Source organism: Echeneis naucrates, chromosome 17, assembly GCF_900963305.1.
Source record: "Echeneis naucrates chromosome 17, fEcheNa1.1, whole genome shotgun sequence".
NCBI classification, from domain to species: domain Eukaryota; kingdom Metazoa; phylum Chordata; class Actinopteri; order Carangiformes; family Echeneidae; genus Echeneis; species Echeneis naucrates.
Window position 1 is genome coordinate 3317373 of NC_042527.1, and position 20900 is coordinate 3338272.

At 39.9% G+C, this 20900-nt stretch overlaps 1 protein-coding gene across 1 annotated transcript in view; it reads right to left on the bottom strand.

Moving 5' to 3' along the window:
* Positions 1-20900, bottom strand: part of brinp2 (bone morphogenetic protein/retinoic acid inducible neural-specific 2) — a 200932-nt gene that overhangs the window by 90767 nt on the left and 89265 nt on the right. The window contains exon 2 of the mRNA XM_029524578.1: positions 20397-20840. Within this exon, the coding sequence (XP_029380438.1) occupies positions 20397-20773 (377 nt within the window). The 5' untranslated portion in view covers positions 20774-20840. The remainder of the gene's footprint in view (positions 1-20396; positions 20841-20900) is intronic.

The following is a 20900-nucleotide window of genomic DNA, read 5'->3' on the forward strand; positions in this document are numbered from 1 at the left end:
AAATAGTGCTTTTATTTCTCTCCCTTTTCCATTAACAAGCTGTAATTAAAATGTAAATACACATCATACAGAGAACCATTTAGAATGATTTGGTTGAAATCAATATAACATTTGTTTAGGATAAAGTGTTGTGTCCTTACAAGTATTGATCCAAAAGCTACTTTTCTATTTAGTTTTGGATTATTATCAATTGCAGGTTTAATTCTATTGAATTTATGAAAATATGAATTAAGCCCATTAGATAGCCTCAAACCAAAATGCATCATATTTTAAGAGAACATACGTTTTGGGGGGTGGTTAAGCAGCCACATTGCATTAAGAATTACATTGTCATAAACCATTTGCATGCAGTGGTTGATCAAGCTGTGCCAAAATGCACCTTGCAGTGTCCTGGTAGCCTTGAAAAGTTTGACACTGTGGTGGTTTGCCAGTTCCCAGTGTGCTAAACATTAGGCTTACTGCCAAACAACACAATGTGGTAGAACTAACTGGTTTTTAGCACAACCTGGCCACCGTCTGCTCTTATCCATATGGTCAATTTGTCTTCTATTCTCACTCTGAAGGGAAAAGAAATGAGCACACAGACACACACAGAGGCATGCAGAGCACACACTTCCTCCTCTGCTTCCAGAAACAGCTCTGCCCTCCTCCTTTCTTTAGCCTTTCCATTTCATCTTGTTCTCACCTGCTTTTCCTTTTCTTCCTAATTTGCTGCCTCCCTGTCTTTTCCCCCTCTCTTTATATCCCCACTCCCCTGCCTGGCTCAGTCATCTCTTTCTCTCGTTCCCAAGTAATATTTAGGCACATCCACCTCTTCAGCTGTGTTTTTGTTTTGATGTGTGGAAACTCTTCTGTATGTTGCCTTACAATCACTTGCTAAATAAGCTGTTTTGTTTCTGTTATCTTCAACAGGGAATTTATTGTCCCCAGAGATTTGCCTGCTGATTGTGGGGAGCGAAGGATAATCCGTCGCTTGTAAAATGTAGATAAAATATCATCAGATGCCATAAGTATGGCAACATTGAGAAATACCCATGTTGGGTTTCAGACTGCTGTTTCCAGAGCTGACAAGGATCATAGCTCTATGTTACCAAAGACTGAGACTTAATTTTTTTCATAGAAAAGAGAAATAATAAATGTATAATCCTGCCAAGATAAACAGTCTAATAATTTGTTTGGTAAAGGCCCACGTCGACTCGTTACATTCAAATATGTGCTGCGGGTTTTCCACACTACAGTACAAGTGAGTGAAGAATTTCAGGAAACCGTTCCTGGACTACAGACAAAAATAAGAGTTGGGTGACAGGCAGCCAAAGTGAAACTGGCAACCAACCACTTAAAAAGATAAATTTAGTGGTGATATGCGCAGACACACCATGTACTCTTCCTCCACCTCCAACGAAGAAGTAGCAAACTGAACAGATATTCGATATTGACTGTTCCTGGAACTAGATCAACACTGGCTGTCTCAGATGGACAGCCCAGAAAACCTGGACTGGCTTCTTAGAGCAGTGATGAGGAGCCACTTATACTCCTATATTTAATTTGTCAAAATGTTAGTTTAAAGTTGATCAAAAACATCAACTGCTTACATGGGCACCTGTTACTGCAGCAGCCTTTCAGCAAGCTGGGACATTTGTTTGGGGTCGATATCATTAAGATGTTATTTATAACCCAGCTAATATGCCGTCAACAGTCTCAGCCCCATCGCACACAACATATGTTAAACCTTTATGACTTGCCATAGAAAATCTGCCAGAGCACATCTTTACATTTTATACCTGCTGCAGTGCATCTTTTTGGAACATTCTATCCTACGCTTAACACCCAAAATTTTAAGAAGATATATAGACTTATGTTCAACAAATAGCTTGAAAGTGCACTATATAAATAAGAAAGTTTATTTTTTTGAAACATTTCTAAATGTCACAGCTGTATTCCTCAAAATAGTCCATACTCCAAACGTGTTGACATGTATTCCAACAGAGGGGACCCTGTGAACACCACAGTTTGTTTTTGTTCTATTTATTTATTTTTTTATTTACTTATTTATTTTTTATTTTTTGGTGCACTTTGGATTTCTGCAAACACATTAGAGAGACCGTGCAACTCAACCCTTGATAAGTGGATGAAGCTGGAGGAATGGATGGACATTAGTTAGTGGAAACAGCACTCTGAGACATGAAAGTGTAACTCCTCAGGTTTTAAATGAAAAAAGAATAACTGCTCTCTTAATTGGTTGGAATTCTACCAGCACAGAAAAATAAATATTCAAGATTCCAAGTGTTTATCGTCATATTATAGTAAAGAAACACATTTCCCTGTACAGTGAAATTCCTTTTTACTGTCCACAATTGAATGTGCACATATATAGAACATTGATAAATAGAATAAAAGCAGGGCAATCAATAAATATGCAAGTGGGATCGCAGAGACACTCCCGCTGGCATTTAAAGGCTATTTCCTTTACTAGAGAAAGCAGAAGTTATACACAGAGATCTTGTTTTTTGTGCACAACAGCAACAAAAGACAATCTGACAGTGAGTGTGGTGAAGCTGCAGGGGTACATGGGGAACTGGGACTGGAAGTAGACAATAAAAACTGAAGGACAATGAGCAAAATAAACCAAAAAAAAACAATGAACAATGAAAACAATTCTAGATTTAGATTTCACATACTCTCGGAATACATCCATGCCACTATGAACAATCCAAAATGGAGTCGCGATGTGTGGTAGCTGTGTATCTGAAATGACTGGTGTGCTAATTTCAGAAATAAAAACAAAACAAAGGTTAACGTTTGTTCACACCTACAGTACGGTGCAACTTGTAGCAGGTTGAGAAATGACATTTGATGCTGAACTCAATGTTTTTGCTCTGAGTTTAACAGCTGTTAATGCTAATACTGGCTATTTAGTGGTGGCAGGGTCCTGACTGATACCTACAAAAGACCAATCTTCAGTTGTATCCCTGTCTTACAAGTGTTTCTGCTTGTTACCGAAGGCCACACTTGAAAATGTGGGGATGAACCTGGCAGCAAACCTGGTTTCATCAGATGGCCGCCCTTATCACTCCTGTCTCATGCAGGTCTTTTTGGACTCACACTGTCCTGAACAATGCACCGGCATTTTGTTTGAGACATAACTGTGCCTTTACTCCTCATCTGGCCTTATTCTGGACTTTTTTTGTAGCCGGTGGATGTTGTGTGATCGATCGTTTGAGCTTCTTCCCAATTTCCTCTCACACAAAATAAACACCACTCATTTATTTGCATTTCAGGACAGTGCTATGGATGGCATTTACTTAAGGCCCATTTCACGCCTGTGATTTGACTGCTTGGCTGAGAAAAATACAGCTTCATGAATTATCAGGTCACAATCCTGGGATATTCCATAACACTATTATATCCACCGGCAAGAGGTTGGAATTTATAAATCTGATAAACGTTTATTAAATCAGGAAGACTCATTACACCATCTCAGTTCTGCCTCTTGGCTTCCATCCATCTACATATTTTCTCACTTCCTTTGATTTAAAATTCATAATAAATCTCTTCTCTGTCACAGTCTACCTTCCCAAATCCTTATGTTCACTGTATGGTGCCAATCGCTGATCAGCAGGTTCCTTATTAATCCAATTAGCTGTGACTCTACAGACTCTACTGTCTTCAGCTTTTGTGCTGCCAACACTTCACCACTGTTTAGTTTTAAAATTTGAAGCAATTCCTAAGCATCTATCGGTGTGAAAGCTGATGCCAAAGTGATCAAACACAATGTTCTCTGTATCATCTCAACACAGCAGTCAGAGGCTTTCTCCAGTTCAAACCAGAAAATGAAAATGAAATGGCCCAAAACTGGCCGACATGCATTATGACTTTTGGATGCTACTGCCACATCATCTCACACACACACACACACACACACACACACACACATCTTCCAGCTGTCAGTCAACAGTGGATGATTACAGCAGTGGATCTATCCAGGTGTGGGCCAGAGGTGTATGTGCAATTTTGCCATAAGAGAACAGCCTGCAGTCATATGCTTAGTTCCAGTGTTCATATTTCCAAAGTCACACCTGCTTTTTTGACTCCAAAACTGTGTAGACATCAACACTGAACACTGAAAGATTTTCTCAGACTTCAATCAAAGGAGGACACCAATGGCTCTGGAAGAGCACAAGCACATCAAAATTCAGGAACTAAAGAAGTGAGTGTACTGTGTGAGTAAACTGCGTATTCAGTGTCAAACTTGTTGCCACAGTGTTGTGAGGTCCGAAGAAAGGGGGGGGGGGGGGGGGCGGTGGAGATTCCATTCCCCCACACCCTTCAAACTTCTAAGAGACGATTGCCTCCAACAGAGATTTCCCAGGTCTCTGCTAAGTGCCATCCTGGACCCTTATCTGAACCTGGCATCTGGATACCCTGCTTTCCCAAGACAACAGATTGCAGTCAGCACCACGAATCAGCATAAACTTGCCTCGTCCCGCAGAGGTCAAATAATCAAGTAAGAGATTGCAAAGACGCCAAACCGACTTCTCTTCTCTCCAGAAAGAGGACTTTGTAGCTGTAGCTTTCTACGGGCTAATTTGGCAGAGATAGGACTTACGCCGAATAATGACCTATTCCAATCACGCAGCCACAACGCCACCTGATGGTGAGCCACCGGAACCAATATCGTGTTGCCACCACACCATAGCCTACGTACTTGAATCATAAATGTCTGAGAAAGAGAAAAAGAAAGACACTTTATACACAGTCCATACCCACGTCTCTGATTTTCGGCAGCCAGTGAACGTATGCATGAAAATCATCTTTTCATAGTTCATTTGTTTGTGTGCTCTGTGATGTTGTGGTTGCCTAATAACCGTTTAATTGTGTTTTACAGTGAATCAGATAAAACCATGTCCACCGAAGTAACCACAACAAGTAGTGAAAACTGTACTTACCAAACAATACATTTATCCTTGTTTTACATATAGCTTCAAACTTGGGTGAATGAAAGGCATAGTTAAAATCCAAAAACCGCCCTTGCTATGCCCTGAAGCTTCAGGGACTCAACTCAATTGGACCAAATTCGCGCCGACAACCAGACCAAACCCATGGTTCGGCCTCCAAATAAAAGTAGTCAAAATTAAATTTTTTCGGAGTCTTGGCGGTGTTCTGGGGAAGTTTTGAAGAGGAGAGCTTCCCCAGGACACCTGACGAAGTAATAACAACCAGAACAGAAAAAGAAACTCAGAGGTCAGAATTTAGCTACAGGGGTGTTCCAAGTTGAACACTGCCGGTCAAGAGGGACGAGCCAGACCGACGGCCACTTCAGCTGAGGACCAGTCTAGCTCAGGAGGCCACAACGAAGGACCTCGATGCGGCCACTCTCATCAGACATCTGCTCTTTGCGTGAGCAGTTGAGTGGTCTACCGAGTAAGGTGGCGTTTATCTGCTTCCCCAGCGGGTTGTTCTGAGTGGTGCGAGGCATGGCTAACAGACAACAGTGAATCAAATTTTAGCTTTAGAGCTCTCCTTCCTCAGACAGACTCCCCCTTGTATTTTGATAAACGATCTGCCATTCATTCGTCAAGAATAATCAACCGCTTAATTATCATCATTATATCATGCCATTCCATTTACATATCCAAGATCACCTGTTTCACTTAGTTTATGTTTTGACTTGCACCTGTATATAATGAGCAAGTTTTATTTCCCCTTTTTTTAATTAATAAAAACCCCCATATATTAAGCCATTGATACACTCCTTCCTTCAGTAATTGTTCTTAAGTCAATCCACAGTAAGGAACATTCCTTCTCGAATGAAATTTAATAAGAAGGCACTATACACAATCGAAGGCACATCAACAGTGTTGTGAGACAACTTTCACAGAGTGCCATTTTGTTGTGGCCTGGTAGTTTAATGGTTATTAGCTATCAAAAATTGTGTGAACTATTTATATTAAAAATATTCATGTTAAATGATAAGTTTAATTAATCTCAAGGTTAACCTCGAGGCACCACCCTAAAAAGGGGAATGATAGCCCATCTACTCAACATCTTAAAATACTATTAATTTGGCCCTCTGACTATAATTAACTGGAAAACTACAGCCCAATCACCATATTTAAGTTCAGAGTTCTGCAGAGAAGAGGTTGGCAATATTCCTTCTTGTGCAACATCAAAATAGACCAGCATCTGTGTTTAAGAACATTTATTATAACAAACAAACACACAGGTACTATTTTAATATGGGCTGTATACATGCATGTGTGTGACAGTGGCCAAATGGCAGACAATGAAACTACAAACAAGATGGCTGTTGGGGCAACATGTCTTGTGCAGTCGTTAAAGCCAGCTTAAATAGTATGCAAATGAGACTGTACTGTAGCCAAGCACCCAAAATGGGTATCTTCGAAATGATTTAGCATGTCCACTTGTTGGGTTAATGTAGCAGTTGGCAAGAAGGTTCTGGCTTTGAATCCCGAGACTTTGCATGTTCTCCTTTTGCCTGTTGATTTGCTGGTGATTGAAAAAGTACCTGCATGAGTGGTTATTTGTTTAATGTCAGGACTTGATAACCTATTGACCTATCCAGGGTGTTTGGGTGCACTCCCCTTTGGCCCAGTGTTGGCTTGAACTATCCCTGTGACCCTGCACGAATACGTCATATAGACAACAGATGGCTGGATCTGCTGTGATACCATTAAGGAGAAGTATCTTGCAGTTAGTAGTATCATATATTTGTTATTTATCATAACCGATGTCACTGGTTCTTGGAAGAAACCAGATTTATGGACTAAATTAATCTCCATGCGCATTATTAATTAGCCTCATCCTGCCTTTCCCTTGTATGCTGTCATGGCCTTAGGGCAACGCTGTGACAAGGTTGTGCGTCCATAATTTATGTCAAATAATAAGACAAATACAAGAAAATGATACAACTAACTCTGAAAAGTAAGACAAAATCCTCAGCTATGCTCCTTACTGTTGGTGAGTGCATTTGTGCGAAGAGGCGTTGAGCACATGAAAACAAAACTAAAAAATGCATAACAGAGCCCTCCAGGTAGCTGCTGCACAGTTGAGAAAAAGAGAAGAATAAGCTGTCAAGAAAATAAAGCTCAAGAAACTAGAGATGGGCCAGGGGACGGTCTCAAAGATAATCAAGTGCTACACATGTGGATGTTGCATCTTTATCATGTTGCTCTCAGAGGAGATATGAGGCTCTCAGGCAATTGGTCACGTGTTGGATACCATCCCTTTTATGTGATTCTTTAAACAGCTGATATTCAAAATATGAATCCTCCAGTTTGTAATTTGGCCGTGACCATTTTGTATTTTTGAAGACAGAAGGAACCTTATTTGGAAGAGAAGGTGCTCTGTAGTGGCAGGACACCATGTGCATTCAATCACTGCAACTACGCTCTAATTCATATTACGTTTTATGGTCTATTTTCCTCTAAATGGGATCATCCTTTAAAAAATTACTGTTGTCCTGAAGACTTGAAATTACAGACTGAGACCATAAACTCATTAGTAAAATAAAAGGTAATAAATCAAGTCAGAAGTAGGGCCTTTTTTTCATAGACGTCAATACAATCTGATTTTTAATGTATAACCAATGCCATTTCATTGGCTTTACTTTCTACCGCCTGAGTCTGCATCCACCTCAATATACAGCCTGTGGATTCATGCCAGGAAAGAGTTGTTGCACAGATGCAACAACTGTACTCAGTGTGTGATAACAGCAGTCTGTCCACATTATTTCATGCATCCTGGACAAAAAAAGGGCAAATTAGAACATTTTCAGAAAACTTATTTTCATCATGTACTCCCAAAGCCTTTCTCTTCTCTGTGAGATATCTCTGGCTCAGCTGAGGCAGGAGTGATTTCCTAAGTTAATAAAGTTAATGAAACCTTTGCGTTGGAGTGAATTCCAATTCTCAAGCGCTTGAAAAATATAATTCATAAATTGTGTTGGATTTTTTTTTTCTCTCTGGAGCAAACACAACTTATTTGGTGTGTGGTTGGACAATTATCACAGAAGCTCAGTTTAAAATTTGACCTCTGATTTTAAACAGGTATAAAAATCACCTTCCAGAGAGAAGTAAGAACATACACGAACTTCAAGCTGTTTCCACCCTGCTGTGAATACATGAAAACGCCTTCACAACAGCTGAAAACCTGACTGAGCTGTGTCTGGTTGCTGTCAGTTACCAGCTGGCATTGAATGATGGGATTTCGTTGAAGTGATCATCTTCCAGTCAGAGTAAGATGCAGAAAGGCCATACAGAAAGAAGCAGACTCAATGCAGCATAATTTGTATGTATGTACGTGGGGGTTGGAAGGGACGGAAGGATGGGTGAGGGTGGAGAGGCGGCTGTTTTTATTCAGAAAACATAATCTGGGAAATGTTGCCCAGATTTCCATCCCATCAGCGTTGCATTTAGCGTAATCTTTTTTGATGGAAAGCTCTGTTTGATGTTCCATTGCACCCGCGTAGCTCCGAATTCTTTTTCTCCCCACCTCTCCCTCTGTACCCTCTTACTCTTTGTCTCTCCTGGGCACACGAACACACACATGCACACAGCGAGAGGCTTGGGGTGTTAATGTGAAATCAAAATTTGTGTGAGTATGTGTGCACATATTGTTGTCAGAGTGACGCAGTAAAGTAAGCGTCCACATTTCGCACCAGGTTCTTCTGGGAGTCTATAAATCCCAACCGATAAATGCATTTTCTTCACTCCTCATTCGCTCCCTGTCTGTCATCGTCTCGCTCACTTTCACTGTTTGCCTTATTCCTGTTGAGTGTTCAGTGTTCAGTTTGGTGTGGGTGCAGCACTTTTTTTTTTTTTTTTTTTTTTTTTTTCAAATACATCAAAATGTTCTTTTTTTCCTGTTTTGGCTGAAACACCTCAAGATGACATGGGGCAGGGACCAGGGAAAGTTTAACAAAAAAAAGCATTTATAGGGAATAGTTGTACTTTTAAAGATAGTGTAAAATGTTTTATGGAGAAGAGGAAGCTAAAATGTGGTTTATAATAAATCCAACGACTATAACACCCTCCAGCTCTTTTCATGTTCAGCCAGACATACACAAACATAACCAGCTCCAGTTTTACAGTTCACAACTTCACTGTTCCTGCTCATTGTTGCCATTTGAAGATGCATCAGGCGGCTGTTTTGAGAAAGGAGCACATCCAGTTAGGCAGAATTAGCCCTGGGCAGTTAATAGCTCAAGAGATACTGCTTTCAGGAAATCAGTTAAAAGAAGAATGAATATTCAAAAATCACCTCATGCAGGTTTAAAGATGTTTGCAGAGCTACAGACCTGATTGGAAAAAACTTAAAACATGATGTAATGATTTCTACCTGTCACTGCTTTCATCATTTGTGCGTTTTGTTTTTTTTGTTTGTTTGTTTGTTGTTTTTTTTTTCTTTTCCAAGTATATCAAAGCTTTCAGATGAACTTTGAGGATAGTTAAACATAAACTCAGTTTGAAAAGATGAAAAAAAACAAAAAGTGCCATAATGTCATTAGATTTCCTTTCAGAATTGCCACCTATCTAAGGCCTGATGCAATTATTACTCAATTGTAAATTACACAGTTGTTTAAGGCTCCTGCACATATATATGTGAATTTAATTGCTCTGGCTGATTAGATCTTTTTCTGATGACTGTACAGGCGTGGACAGACATGAGCTCGCTCTCCTCTTTGCCTCATTGCGCACCTGGTAGTGCGGGAACACTCTTATCATCCATCCTCATGTGTACACGTAGTTTGGTGACCTCACGGGTGAAGGTTTGATCAGCAGTAACTGACGACACTTGTGTGTAGGTATGTAAAAATGCTGCGCATGTCTTGTATTTCGATTATAAAGTCATTTTCTATATTCATTACCAAATAACTGTCTCTGATGAATCATTATGGAAAAGGAATACAGGAATATATGATATTTATACTCCTATAAAAAGAATGATACAGCCACATATATCATATATGCGTGAATATCTAATCACCAAAATTATAATTTAATGTGTTTGTGTATGTATTAAATTATATTATAAATAATAAAAGACGTGGACATCTCCAACCACATGATGGAAAAGAAAACCTGATCCATCAGACTAGAGCGCCTTCTTCCACTCCTCTGTGGTCCACTTCTGATACTCATGTGTCTTTTTAAGGAACTTCTGGTGGTGGACGGGGGACAGCATGGACTCTGTGACTGGTCTGCAGATCTGTAGGTGTTTGTGACATTGGAAACTTCTATGCATTTTAATGTAGATTCCTCCTGTCAGTCTTTCGCGCTTTCTCTGTCTATCTGGAAGATTTAGTTTTGACAGATTCAGCTTTGCTTTGCATCCTCAGTAGCTACTCCTCTGGCTAATGGTGAACAGCTCATATCAAAGGTTAATTTGATCCGTCAATTTGTCCTGATTCACTTTCTAAAGATGAGGTCTCTTGTAGATTCAGCTGCTGCTCTGCAGACACTTTATTTCCCACGGCAACTGCGGGCTTCTCTTTAAACAGGTAATTCATCACTTATTATGGCATCCGCCTTGAGTGCAATAGGTTAATTCATTACATTGGTCCCTGATGTAGTGTTGATTTTTTTTGTGTAATTCTGCAGAATGTTCAAAAGCTGGCGAAACCGAGCTGCCCTTCAGGGATGTTAGTTATTAAACGTACAGGTGAACTTTGCTATGCTCATTCAGTAAATAAAATCATGAAAATCATGTAGTGTTTTTTTTTTTTTGTACAAATCAGACGACGATAATTACATACAGTGACAGATATATACAGATATATTACAGATATATCAGGGAAAAAAAAAAAATATATATATATATATTTGGCTGTCATCATGGCTCTTTAGTTTATCATGATACAATGACAAATGTCATTCAGCGGATGGCTGCCCAAACTTCATTCAATTGATGGAGTGTGAAGTGAGGAAAAAGAAAAAGATTAATAACTATTGAGTCTCCTCTGTTTATCTTGACCAAACAAAGGTGCGTGTTGCCACTTGTGCTGCTTTGAGTGTTAGAAGTGAAATAACCCCACACCTACAGCGGTGTGCTCAATCCAGCTCACTCTTCACATAATATCTAATTTGTTGTTTCGATGTCTGGAAATAATCAGTGAGGAATGTGTCTAACCCCCCCCCCCCCCACACACACACACAAGATGAAGCTGAAGACAGTTTCATCCAATGCGACCTGTTTCACCACAACCTTAACAGTGCAAGTACCAATTTCAAATATTTTATATTTTCCTGGGGTTCATAACAACAGGTTACTCAGATTCAAAGAAATCACATCCTGCACTGTGGTCGGATGGGGGGGGTCCATGGTGGCGAGAGTGGTTCGTTGTGATATCACAAGGTTACAGCTTATCAACTTCTGTGCAAAACGGGACATGTCCCCATAACAATCAACAATCCACCACTGAGGATAGAAAAACAAAAACAAACAAACAGAAAACACCACATCTCTATGAAAGAAAATTTTCATCCTTAACGAAGACAAATGTACACAGGTCAGATCATCAGGAAAATCTGACAGATTTCAATGGTTTTAGTTATATTGTGGGATGCGTTGACACTTCAAACGCACACACACAAAAAAAGAGCGAAACAAAATGACACCCATCTCGCTACAAACTAACTTTTATATATCCTGCATTAGCGCAAGCAGAGAAATGTAATATAAATTTGATAAAATAAATTATTGAATGGACATCCACAAAGGTAATCAGATATGCCTTCCTGGGCATTAATACAAAGACTATGTATAGATTATTTTTCTTGTATTATGTAATTGTTGAAGTAATTCACCATGTCTCAGCTCCAGATTTCTACTTAAATCAGCAGTTCAATTTCACAGCTCTCATTTAGGCTTTTGCTTTCAATTTGTCTCACTAAATGAAACCAAGCTACAGCTCGATGAGCTAGACCTCACCAAAAAAATTCAGGAGTCTGTTCCAATCAGACGACGTGAGGAAATGCAGATGGAGAGAGATGGTGATGGTTATTTAAAATTATTATTTTAAAATTATTTTTAAAATTATTTAAACATTTTCAGCAGCCAAACTAAAACTGAGCTTACCCTTCTTCCCCCATTAGAAGGACACACCAATCAGCAGCGAGTGTGTTTCTGTGTGAGTCAGATGTTGGCCATGCTCTAGCACGAGGCATGTGAAGCATGCCGTTTCAAAGATACAGTCTTTCCCTCTGCTCTGTTCTTTCACTTGTGTGCATGCATATCTCTCTCAGGTTCTTGTTGTTTATGTTTCTCTCAAAGCTATCTTCACCTCCCCCATTTTCTCTCTGCCTCTGTGTGTTTGAACCCATTTGGTGTTTGAGACCAGTGGTAATGTGCGCAGCAGTTGGTGCTCCTTTGGTTTCATCCCTTTATGAAACAGAAGTTAACAAATCAAACAGACTGCAAAGGCCCTTTGTGTTTGTGTGTGTGTCTGACTCACATTAGTGCTACGGCCTATTGTTGATCAACACACAGAAGGCGCGCACACGCGCACACACACAGACGCTGTGTGGCCTGCCGGCAAATGTTTCCTGCTGGGCAAACTGTTGCCTTCTGACTGTTTCCATCACAGAACCACAGGCCTGTTTCTGTCCCACTGCTTCATCCACACTAAGCTCACAACATGTTGTGGCCCACAGAGGAGTGTGTGTTGCGGTCAGACAGTAGTGGGAGAATGTGGGGGCATTGCTGGTGTTGACCAGCAAAAACCCTCATTCAGAGTCAGCAAGCTTAATAGATCTAGATTAAAATTTTGAAAGTAAAGTAAAGTAAAGGTCTCCATGCCTGTAACTTTGATGAGATAAATCAGATGAGGAAGGCCATTATAGACCCCCCACTCTTCCCCCACGTACACACTATGCTAGAATCTACAGATAGCCTTTGAATACCGTATGAGCTCCACTGGTGCACTTTATAGGAGTAGGAGTGGTAGTGGAACATTGTTTCATGTTTTATACGTTATTTGATTCACTATTTGCATCTGACAAAAATGGAAGTCAATTTGACTTTGACTTTTGAAACAACAACTGATTAGAATTGTTTTGGCCATAAGAGAGAAGATGAAAGGAGGCTGACAAATACAGTGCGTCACATCACATCACAACACATCACATCTTCCAACATCCACTTATGGTTTTTGAGCTTGTTTAAGGCTTTAGCAGCTGATGTAACTTGTGCCATGATGAGATAAAAGGATTTAACGGATTAGGGTTAGCTCAGGAAAATGTAGCTAACATGTATTCCATCTCCATTACCCCTTATTAAAAGCTAATGAGAGCAGCCAATTTTGCTCTTGCATAGTAGAATGTTAATGCAGAGAGAAGGCTGCTGGCGCCCCACATGATAATCAGATATTAGCATTAGTGAAGGTCACAGGATTACCAAAGGAAATACAAAAGAAGTAGTTTTCACATGCTTTGGTCATACAGTAGTCCAACTCCACACTGGCTTCCTGTTCTGTAAAAGATATTCAAAGCAGCAAGTTACCAGTGCACATAACTAAAAATGATCATCATTATTTTATCATGTACTTTATCTCCATCGTCATTGTTCACACTCGAAAAGCTTCATGGAACAATCTTCCACATTATTTCATTCAGAATTACACTGATTAGCATTCCCATTACTGCACTGCAAATTATTAATTTTTCATGTGATAAGTCACAAGCAAGGTTATTTTTGTGGAGGACAATAATACGAATACAATAAGCTTAAAAACATATAAAATTTTCTGCATTTTAACTTTTGGCTTGGAGCCCATGTTATCAGGTCTTCTTTCACCGCCACTGCCATTGTTTTCATACAAGATGTGCGGGATGGTGACAGTGATCTTGAGAAATACTTGGAATAGGACACTGTGCATTTGGCTGAAGGTGCTTTGTTATTTTGGGCAATCTAATCAAACACAAAACCAAGATGCAAAGCAAGGCTATCCCAGAAATGTTCAATTGTGGATTTAAAGTCCATACACAAAGATGAAGGCAAGGAATCTCTCATAGCGAGGAGGGGAGATGAGAGGCAACGGTTCGTAGCCTGACACAAGTGAGTCACAACCGGATGATGGCTCATCTTACCTTTACAGCAAACGATTGAATTCATTCCGAATGAGCTGCTGAGAGTCTCTTGGACTGGTAACTATGTTACTAAGACCAACTTCATATCAAACGGTAGAACGCTGCTAACAGAGAGAGAGGTGCATGTCGACAAGTCATTAAAGAAACCTCTCAGTGTTTACATGGTGACAGCTGCCAGAGTGAGTCAGAATCAACCCTGGCACTGGGAAACAGGTGTATGTGCAACTAACTTTGAAAAGCAAATCCCTTTTTTCACTTGATTGCTACCTACTAGAATATGTTTTCTATTATTGCTATAAGACATCTGCTTGTAGTGACTAATTGATCAGCTTTTTAAGAGTGGACACCTCTGACCATTCCATATCCCCAGTAATGAAAGTAGCAAACTGGGATAATCTCACTTAGCCGCCCAAGACTCTATGAAAGCACTTGGAAACCCTTTGTAACACCAGAGTAGTCTATTAACTATCATTAATAAAGAAAAACAACAGCAACGGGATTCCTTTCAGCATTGGCACCAGAGTGACAAAGAATCATGGCTGTATTGATCCATGTGTTCCTCGCCCTCTCAGTAGTAATAACTTTGTCTACTTTAATCATTCAATTCAAACTATAACTGCTCCAGCTATTGCCCTCCATTGACACCAATTTATCTTAAAACTGAGGCTCCTTAGAAACACCTGTAAAAAAACATTTCTATGTGTGGACTCTTTTCTCCCATCAACGTTCACCGAGTAAGTTCATTGATTTCTTGATTCAAACCATCGACTTGTCGTTAAGACCCCATTCTCAACTGCACTGCTTATAGAACTTTCAGGCTTGGTTACCAAGTCTTTTCTAGACATCATCAATCTGTCTTTGTTAACATTTAAGTGACACTAAATGAACTGTGCTAAGCTGTGATAAGCACTATTTATCAGTTTGTGCACATTCATAACAAGTTCATGCAGAAGTTAGACAAGGCGTTCAACCATTGTTTGGCTCTGGTGATGGAAATGCCCCTACTGCTGCAGGATGGAGTATCAATGAGACGCCATGTTACGTGTTATAGCTGATTTTGAGGGTTTAGACTTTAGTGCCTGACTTTTATCCTTGTTACTCTCACTTTCACTTGATTGGAGTGTTTGACTCCAGTTAGTCCATTCTGTGTGTGAGTCTTCAATGTGTCTCCTCTGGACGTGCCCAACCTACTTTTTCCTGCACCTGCACATCTGTCTCCCATGAGCACTAATTGCCACAAGCAGCCTCCATAAGATCCCCGTCGCTCAAGTCATCACCAGTCCCTTGTCTCACTGCATGTGCTAACAGCCCAGCTCCTGTTTAATCTATCTATGATATCTGCTGGCCTCACTCAGGCAGGCTCTGGTCCCGTTTCCCAGACTTACCGGTCTGTTCCAATCACGTTCGGTCTCCGTCTGTTCCATTCTCCTGTTAGTCAGGCTTTTCATCTGTTACAGCTTTCACCCACCACCTTGGACACTCGATGTAACATAAACCTTCTGTTACCCCCCCCCACGCGTGTCTCTGCTCTACCGTCAACACTCCCCATGCCTGTCCAGATGGATCCAGATTGCCACCTTTATCCCAAACCCCAATCAGACCTTTTTGCCCCAACAATTTTTACTTTGAATTAACAAAACACACACGAAAAAAAAAACTGACAGGACTCCTTCTCAAGTCCTGTTTCTGCATTGTGGGCTCAGTGTTTTTTTTTTTCCAGCATTCTTAACACTGACATTTTGCTGACAACTTAATTTTACTGAATAATTTTACTTACTACAATTCAAATCAGTACTTCTTCACCACTTTAAAAATGACGGCAGCAGCAAACACTGCTGGAAACTGTCTCCCAACACAAAAAAACTAACAACCCATATTTCTTTTTCTTTTTTTTTTATTATAGCAATTAAATATTCTTTGATTTATTTAGTGTTCAATTTTCCGTTACTCTGCTGCTTTATGCTTATTGCTGTACTAGTTAAAAATGTTCATGCTGCATTTCATTGAATTGTAGCTGCACCGTGTCTCTTTTAAAGGAATGGTTATTTATTTTCAGATTTATATTTAGGGCTGAACAGTCAAAATTGATTCGACAGCATGACGTGAAGAATCCAAGCTATGCCATGTCAAACAACAATATCTATCACATCACATGCATTTTTAATCCGGAATGCCTGAAAAATGTCTGTGTTAATTGCACCTATCTATGGAGCCAGATGAAACAAATCAGTTGGCCAAACTTCACATTCCTTCAGGACACAAAAACCTGGGCGACCTGTAATTTAACTCAAGTCAAGTTACTAGATGCCCAACATCTCAGATATAGATATTTTAGATGTCATTTCCCTGGCACTCCAGCTCTGCTCTAAGGAGTGTTACCTTTAATGAGGATATGTCCTTAAAATAAACTTCAGATTTTTTTTCCATCTACATAATGTCATACAACTCATACAATTGCCATACAATTTAATATGACGTTGGTCCCCCCTTTGGAGCTCTAACAGCTTCAGCTCTTCTGGGAAGGCTTTCCTTCACTGATGTTGGACGGGAAGGCCTGGCTCTCAGTCTACGCTCTAATGCATCCCAAAGGTGTTCGATTGGATTGAGGTCAGGACTCTGTGCAGGCCACTCATGTTCATCCACACCAAACTCTCTCATCCATGTCTTTATGGACTTTGTGCACTGGTGCACAGTAATGTTGGAACAGGAAGGGGCCATCCCCAAACTGTTCCCACAAAGTTGGGAGGATGGCGTTATCCAAAATCTCTTGGTATGCTGAAGCATTCAGAGTTCCTTTCACTTCCTATAAAAGTACCACGCTGGAATTCACTTGGCTCTTGAGAGCGACCCATTCTTTCACAAATGTTTGTAGAAACAGTCTGCATGCTAAGGTGCTTGAGTTTATACACCTGTGGCCTTTAAAGTGATTAGAACATGTGATTTTAATTATTTGTATACGTGACTGAATACGTTTGGCAATATAATGTATCTCATAGTATCAATTAGGCCAACTGTGCTTGCTTCAGTTCAATTCAGGTTTGATAAAGTTCCTGAAATCCCTAAAAGTGAAGTGGGAGGGAGACGCTTCAGTTATCAGCTTCCTCTCCTGTGGATCCACCTTACGGTTTGTACTTGGGAGGAAGCACCACCTCGAGCTTGCTTTGACCCATCTCCCAGTTAGGCTGCAACAAACCTGGACAGCTGGAGAACTCCCCATGATTAATGCATGTTATGAACTTAGCGTCTTCTCGCTTGTGCTTCCTTGCCTCTCTCCTCCTGTCTCTTTCTGCCTCCAGAGCTCTACAGTCAGAATCTGACATCCACTGCTATAAAGTAAAAGTGCTTGATTAACCTAAGAATAGCAAAAATAAAAGTAATTAGAAGTTTGGACTTCCGTGCCTGAGAAAGAAAAACATATCAGGAGGAGTTGGCCATGTTGTATTTTCAGTGATCACTGGAAGTATCTTGGAGCTAAAAGCAGAGTCACATGACAGTCTGCCCTACTTATGTCAACGTATGTCAAACTTTACCTGTCATTTCACACTGCACTTTCACCTTATTTGTAAGTGATGCTGTCATTTCCATTTGATTCAAATTGATGTAAAAGGAGCTAGAGATGAATTTATAGCATAGAAGGCGGAGAAAGGAGGGAGACAGGAAAATACTGTCTCTTTGTATTTCTAATAGAAAAAATCCTTCAGTTTGAGACGCCATATAGCAAAACGTGGTCAGCTAAAAGGTCCAATTTGGTATGAGGAACTGCTGAAAGTGCCTTTGATGGAGACATTTCTTTTATCCCCTGCTTCCAAAGTGACCAGAAGAACGGCAAAGAACTGAAAGCGGCACCTGCTAAAAATGAATGAGCGACTGGATGACTTTGAAACAGCCCATCACATATCTTCACATCTTCAGAGGACTTTTGCTGAATGGATAATAGTTGAAAAATCCAGGCAGCAAGGCAGAGAGAGCGACAAAGGCTATACGTCGGGATATTCTGTCTTTTGAAACAGCCAAGGAAACAGGAAACAGTCAAGAAAGGGCCACAGATAATTAAGAGAGAGCAAGAGAGAGAGAGAGAGAGAGAAAGAAATTCAAACTGCAGCCTCATTTGGAATAACGATCATGGATATAGAGGCCAGCATGAATTCTGATCCTTGTGCAGGACTCCACTGCATCATTTATAGACCGCACAGCTAAAAGCCTTAACGCACATACACACACACACATATATTTTCAAATGTGAAAAGTGAAAAACAATGTATTCATTTTTAGTGGCAGTCTCTGAATGTTTTAAACATTGTTATATTGTGCTAAATGTGCACATTCGAAGAAACAACCACACACTTGTAACAGAGTGTGTTGTAAGAAAAAGAGTGTTTGGGCTTTCTGGGCAGGATGGTGATGGTGATGGACAGAAGTTGAATAAATCCTCATTGTGTCTGAGGAGTGTATTCATGAAAAACACAGGAATTGAGCGGAGTGTCTGTTCAGTATCTTTGTTGTGATAGCTAGAGCAACGAAAGAAGCCGGTCTGGTCTGATGGATCAGCTTTTATTTTTGATCATGTGGATGGCTGAATTTGTGTGTGCAAAAACCAGCTGCAAAACATAAAGCAGTTGGATCTGTGTCTGTTGTGCTGTCTGACATAAGAGAATGGATGTGGATTTAACAGTGTGACTAAAATCAGACATAGAAGAAGACACTGACCTGGTTTCCTGCTGTTAAGTTACAGGTTATGCCCAAAATTAAATATTTCAAAGCAGTCCAGTCACAGAATACTTAGTGGGATCTTTTGTCGAACGCTAATAATAGTTAATCAACAGTAATGTTATTGTATTTTTTTAAAGCATATAAACAAATCTATTAATATATATATTTAATTATACTGTATATCGTTATACTTTAAATTACGGCCTAAGCCTGTAGACACATTTCAACATATCACATATAAGCAGGAAGAACTCAGAGGATTTGCACCAAAAAACATGACATGGTATAACGCAGCAATGCCTCTCTGTTCTCTGTCTGCCACTCAAAATGAACAAGAGCTCTTCTTTTATTGATTGACAGACTACATAGTGAGCATATTTCGTGGTTTGGCTTTAATCTGCAAAATACAACACATTTACCATTCGCTTCTGATCCCTGTTTAGTTCTTTAAAGAGTCCAACTTACAACACAGTTTTATTTAGATAAATGAGAAAGCACAGCAGTGGTATAAACTTCCTGTAAAATCAATTCACACTCAAAACAAAGACCCAAAATATTGTCCAGAGCAATTCATTTCTAATTAATGAGGTTGATAAAGGACAAATACACAAAGGTGCTTGATTTCACATTTAGCAAGGAAAGGTTGGAGGTCTTTGTTCCGCTTTTTTTTCCTCAAGCAGAAAACACAAAGCCAACATTGGATCGCATCCACAGATTTTGCTCTGACAACATCAAATCACAAGCTACTTTTCATCCATCCTTCATCTTTCCTTTGCATGATCTCAAACACACAGCTCTTGAGCTGGAGCCATTGGTTTTACACTTCATGCTTCATTGTTAAAATATTATGTTTGTTTCTTTAACTAGGGAAATTTTCCTTAATCCTTGAATTCCATTTTTTGACAGGTCAATATCAGAAATGCTCTGAAACCAAGCTACAGTATCCCAATACACCAGAATGTAGGCCTGCTTGATGCTCTTTTTAAATATTTTAAAGTCCACTGGTGTGATTTGATGAACATTACAGCTGAACATTTGACAAAACGAATGTAAACGAATTTGCTCTTGTTTCCTGAGCAATAATAGAAAAATATTATGATGGAACACCAATGCACTAACTTTTTCAGCATGTGTTACGCAGCCAAATCCTTACTTATTCACTTAAACGTAAATAAAATATTAACTATGGATTATCAATAGAAATCCTGTAAAACTGTTCCAAAACAGTAATTTATGTCTAAAATCCCAAGGAATCAAAGAATTTCCCTGATTAGTAAAGGAACCTTTATTTAATTTGGTTAATTAAATATAAAATTTTCTAAACTTGTAAACAATAAGTTGAATTAATGTACTACTGAAAGTTTAATCAAGTAATTAAGTTGATTACATTTTGAAAAATCTAACAAAAGTGATCACTCGTAACAATTTCATTTGTATGTTAATCAACTTACAGTCTTAGAAAAAAAAAAGCAAAAAGCTCTTTGACTGTATGTTGAGACTCAAAAGATTTGTTGTATTATGTTGTCGCTGTGGTTTTTCCTCTTTGGTGTGAATGAACATTAAGGTGCAGAAGTCTCTCACCTGTAAATCTTGTATCTGGTAGAATATCCCTGCTGGAACCGCTCTCTGAACTCTGTGTACTCTGGACATTTGTGGAACGGCCCCTTCTCCGACAGCAGCCAGTCCAGTTGCCCCCCACTCTGCCTCGTGCTGAAGCCCCACGATGAGGAGCTGGAGGATGATGAGGAGGAGGACGAGGAAGAGGGAAAAGTTAAGGAACTGTGGAGGGCCTTTCCCCCATGTCCCCCGCCGCCAACTTGTTCAGCGCGGGTGGGCCACGGCTGCCATAGAAACACCCACGGCAACCATAGGAGCATCAAGGAAGATGCCGACCATCTAGCAAGGCAGGCAGAGCCATAGGAGCACCTCTCTCTTCTCATTGGCCAAGGAGTTGCCATGGTCCCGGTGGTGATGTACTAGGGCACCTGGGACCGGCATTTCTTCTGACAGTCACCTCCCACTGGCCTGAAAACCCAAACAGAAAATTTTGCTTCAATCACAAAATGAGGTGATGGATGGCTGAAT